Source organism: Gaeumannomyces tritici (assembly GCF_000145635.1).
Source record: "Gaeumannomyces tritici R3-111a-1 unplaced genomic scaffold supercont2.204, whole genome shotgun sequence".
NCBI lineage: Eukaryota > Fungi > Ascomycota > Sordariomycetes > Magnaporthales > Magnaporthaceae > Gaeumannomyces > Gaeumannomyces tritici.
Window position 1 is genome coordinate 1 of NW_008804748.1, and position 4,092 is coordinate 4,092.

The window sequence follows — 4,092 nt, forward strand, 5'->3', positions numbered from 1 at the left end:
GGAAGAAAAGAAAAAAGACAAAAAGAGTAAGAAAGGGATAGGGGCGCGGGTAGGAAGAGAGGCGTAGCGAATGGCGATTGATACCTTGTATTATACTGTCCCACTTTCTCAAACACTCGCCCTAACGGGCTTGTTGCACAGCTGAGGCAACCCTGAGTGAATATTCTCCCAGCATATTCATGGGAGCCGGTAAACGCTTGAGCGAATATGCCTAGCGTGTCGCTGCCATAGGGTGACACATGTGGTAGATCCAGAGGATTAAGTGGTATCAACATGGCACTTGGAGGTTGATAGCGGTTTGCGGGCTCTAGTCCTAGGCGAGGCTTATTGGCGTAGTCCTGGTCGTTGTGTCCGATGGAGCGACAGGATAGGTTTTTTTTTTTTTTTGTACATAATTTAGGATACCACAGCGCCATTGAGAATGTTATACAAGCATTGCCCCCATATCGAGGAGCCCGGCAGCAACTGTTCCGTAGACAAGAATGCTTTTTTTCTCCCTTTTTTACCACTTGCAAGGGAACGATCTGCTTTATCATTTCACCTATCAACAAGCTCAGAACTTCGAATTGAGTAACCTTTCCAATTGGGGACATGATTAATGTAAGGCTGCATTGGAAGAATCAAAACATCATTAAGAGGTAGACAAAAAGAGCGAAGGGGAAAGGAAGAGGGCTGAAAATGACGGGATGCAGTGACAACAAAAAGAGAGGACTGAGTGTGACTTGTCAAGATACAAGTTGCAAACTGAACTCCGAACCAAGCATGCTAGGCTGCATCCTGTGCGCGTCTAATAGCATCAAGTATCATGGCCTTTGTTCTTTCGTGGCTAGACTTTTCTTCACTGATGACCAGTATGCCGCAGGCCATGCCGACATGAGCTCCCCATCTGTCGGCATTCTTTCGCGACACCGAGCAACGACACTGTGAATAACACGGGCCAGCAGCTCCTCAGTCACGGGCACAACCCGTTCCATGTCGATCTCTTGGGGGTAGAGGAAGGGATCCTGCTCCGCGAGGAGCTGCTCGCAAGTAGGCCGGAACTGCTGGTCGCGGACTAGACACCGCTTCATGGCGTCGATAAGAGACGGAGGAACGGAGACACCGCCGGTCCCCTTCTCGCGAAAAGTGATCTTGTGGTCCCAGGCAATGATGGCTTGACAGCGAGCCAGCTGGTTGGGAATATGACCAAAGGGGGGAGTCCCGTAGACGAGCTGGTAAAGGATACAGCCGAGACTCCATACGTCACTGGGCTTGCCGATCTTCATGAGCTTTGCGCGGCCGTGAGAGCGGTCGGGGCGTCCGTTGTTGGCTGCAGTAGCCGCGTAATGCTGTGAATCCATCAGAGACTCGGGAGACATGTAGTTTGGGGTGCCGATCTGGTTCTCCCGGTGTACGTTGACCGTCTCATCCGTCTGGATAGCTCCGGCAATGCCAAAGTCTATTAGCTTCAGTCGCCCCTTGACCATGACAAAGTTTGCCGGCTTGAGATCCGAATGGACAATATCGCAACTGTGAACGGCTTGAAGACACTCGAGCATCTCCTTCCAACAGAACCTGACGAAGACTGGATCCAGGCGGGATTCCTCCTGGATACCATTCCTTGACTTAAGAAGGTCCCCGAGGTCAAGCTCTCCCATCTCCATGAGCTGTTAAGATGATAGGGTTAGACAAGAGCTCACAAGATAGGTTGGGAATAAATAAGAGGCAACGCCTCGTCATTGGCTAGTGAACTTACCACGCTCAGCATCTGCTTCTCCTGGTTCAGTTCCGAGTCGTACATCTGGATCACCCGGTCAACGCCCGAGAGCCGCCTCAGAAGCTCAATCTCGCCCAGGAACCCCTTGACAGCGCTCGTGTCCGCATTTTCCAGAGAAACGCGCTTCAGGGCAAACATCTTGCCGTTCTCAGCCGTGACCCGGTAAACTTTCGCGCTGCCTCCCCGACCGATGCAGTCGAGCCTCTGGTATGCCCGACCATTGACTTTGAGAAGAACACGTTGCCTCTTACTGGCCTGGGCTGTTGTCGCGGCCCCGGCCGTGGACGTGGCCGCGTCCAGCACGCTCATCTTGGGCGGAGGCGGTGGCGGGGCTGGGCGGAGGGGGGTATTTCGGCTTATCTGACCAAGAGCCTTGCGCTCTGCCGGAGACATTCCCAGGGAGTCTTGGATATCTTTTTGCGATTTGTCATGGATCGCATTCGGCACTACGATGCCTCTTGACCTGGCGAGAACTGCCGCGGCTGCGTTCTCTTGATCGGTAATCGAAGGAACTGAAAATGGCGGCGGGCCATCACCATGCCCCAACGCCGCCGGGCGCTTGACGTCCTTGTCACGACTGGAGTCCATCCCAGTCAGGGACGGATTTGGCCTCAACGCAGCCCTACCAAGATCCTTGACGCTAACAGGACTCCCTGACGCGACAGCGAGTTCTCGGTAACTGGTGGGGTAGAATGATGATGACGGCGGCGCAGCATCGGACTGCGATGGAGGTAGATCCTCAAGCTCCCGCCCAGATCCAAGGTTTCCCTCAAGACCTTCTCCGTCCTCTTCCGCGGGGCTATTATCCTCCTCGCTCTGCCTCCTTCTGCCCCGGCGGGCGGGACCACTGAGAAAGCTTCCAGGGACCTTTCCAATCCGTCGTATCCGCATGGAGCTCTGCGGGGCTGCGGTGTCGTCTACCTTTCTCCCATTGCTCGTGCCGTAACGTGAGGCGCTGCCCTGGGTCAAAGACGAGCGGGATCTGGCCCCCGTTCGTGGCTCTTCGGCATCTTCCCGATCGCTGTGTGTACCAGTGCCGAGAGGCTTCGAGGTCCCGGCGGAGCCAAAACTTGGGGCTCCCCGAGCGCCAGAAGACCCAGTGATGATGTGAACCCGGCGTGGGCCATTCGAGGGGGTGTTTACATTCGCGCCAAGGCTGGGGCCAACAAGAGGCTCCGAGTTGGAACTTGGTTCCGGTACGCCCGCGCCATCCCTCTCAACGCTCCTGTCCCTGCTCGCTGGCCTCTTGCGTTGAGTCGAAGTCGACCTGCGAAGACGCGTTTGTAGACTGGATCCACCAGGAGTCGTGTTGGTGGTGCTCAACCGGATCACCCGTTTTCGCGGTACGGAGCTATCCCCAGTCCCCCGGCTTGGCGATGATGTGAGTTGGGCACTGCCAGATCGAACGTGGCGCCGCGCATCACCCTCGTTGCCCCTCTCCTCTAATGAGGCTGACGTAGACCTGCTCAGCACAACTCTCTTCCGAGCCGCAGATGCGACAGGAGCAGAAGATTGCGGGACGGCAGCGGCCCGGGGGGCGGCTGAGGCACCGCCATCATCAAGTAGGGCCTTGGTGAGAGCGCTGAGCTTCATAGGCACAGGGATCTCGTCGTCGGAGCTGTCGTTCAAAGTGGCGAAGTGTTCAGGTTGAGGGCCCAGTGAGTTGGTGTTGCTTGTGGGAGCATTCGATTCGGCCCGGCTTAGTTGGGACCGTGATGGTGGCCTCCTCAGTGCCTGCCTAGCAGATGTCCTCCTGCCCATGGCGTACTGGCTGCTTGTGCCCATCGGCGTTGGAGATGCCGCGGTGGCCATTGAGATGCTAGCCGGCAGTGGCAGCCAAGATGACAGGGGAATTGTTGAAGACACCCCAGACGGAGAGAGGGCGCCAGTAATTGATGTCTTTCGCGGGTGGTTGGGAATAAATTCGACGGAGTTAAAGAAGACGCGTCAGATGTAAACCGACCCAAATGCGTCCAGGCAAGCCCTGCCAAAGTTGTCGATGGTATAACCTCGCGGGAACAAAACTCCTCGGTGTCGTGGATCGAAACACGGCGCGTCAGCGGCAAGCAGGACTGCGGATTGATATCGACGCCATAGGAGCGGCCCAAACTAGAAGGGCGTTGGGGTTGATTACAAGACGCACAGCCGAGGTTGGCGTATGGGCCCAATCAAGGGTTATGAACCAATGAAATCTGCTCCCCCGTTGCCGGGAGCAACCATCCGCGCTTGAGTTTATGGGACGCGAACCCTTGCACCTGCATTTACATCCGCATCGCGGCAAGATCGCATGTCATAGCTAATTGGACGCTGGTAGGCTCGCTTTCCTGACCCCCCCC

General features: G+C 56.0%; 1 protein-coding gene across 1 annotated transcript; it reads right to left on the bottom strand.

The window, feature by feature from the left end:
* Window positions 1-186: 186 nt before the first annotated feature.
* Window positions 187-3,948, bottom strand: GGTG_14259 (TTK protein kinase). Its single transcript, XM_009232186.1, has 2 exons — window positions 1,736-3,948; window positions 187-1,646 (listed from the first exon to the last, which is right to left on the bottom strand). Exons 1-2 carry the CDS (start codon window positions 3,566-3,568, stop codon window positions 804-806), a joined length of 2,676 nt encoding a protein of 891 aa, XP_009230450.1. The 5' UTR covers window positions 3,569-3,948; the 3' UTR covers window positions 187-803.
* Between the last annotated feature and the right edge of the window lie 144 nt (window positions 3,949-4,092).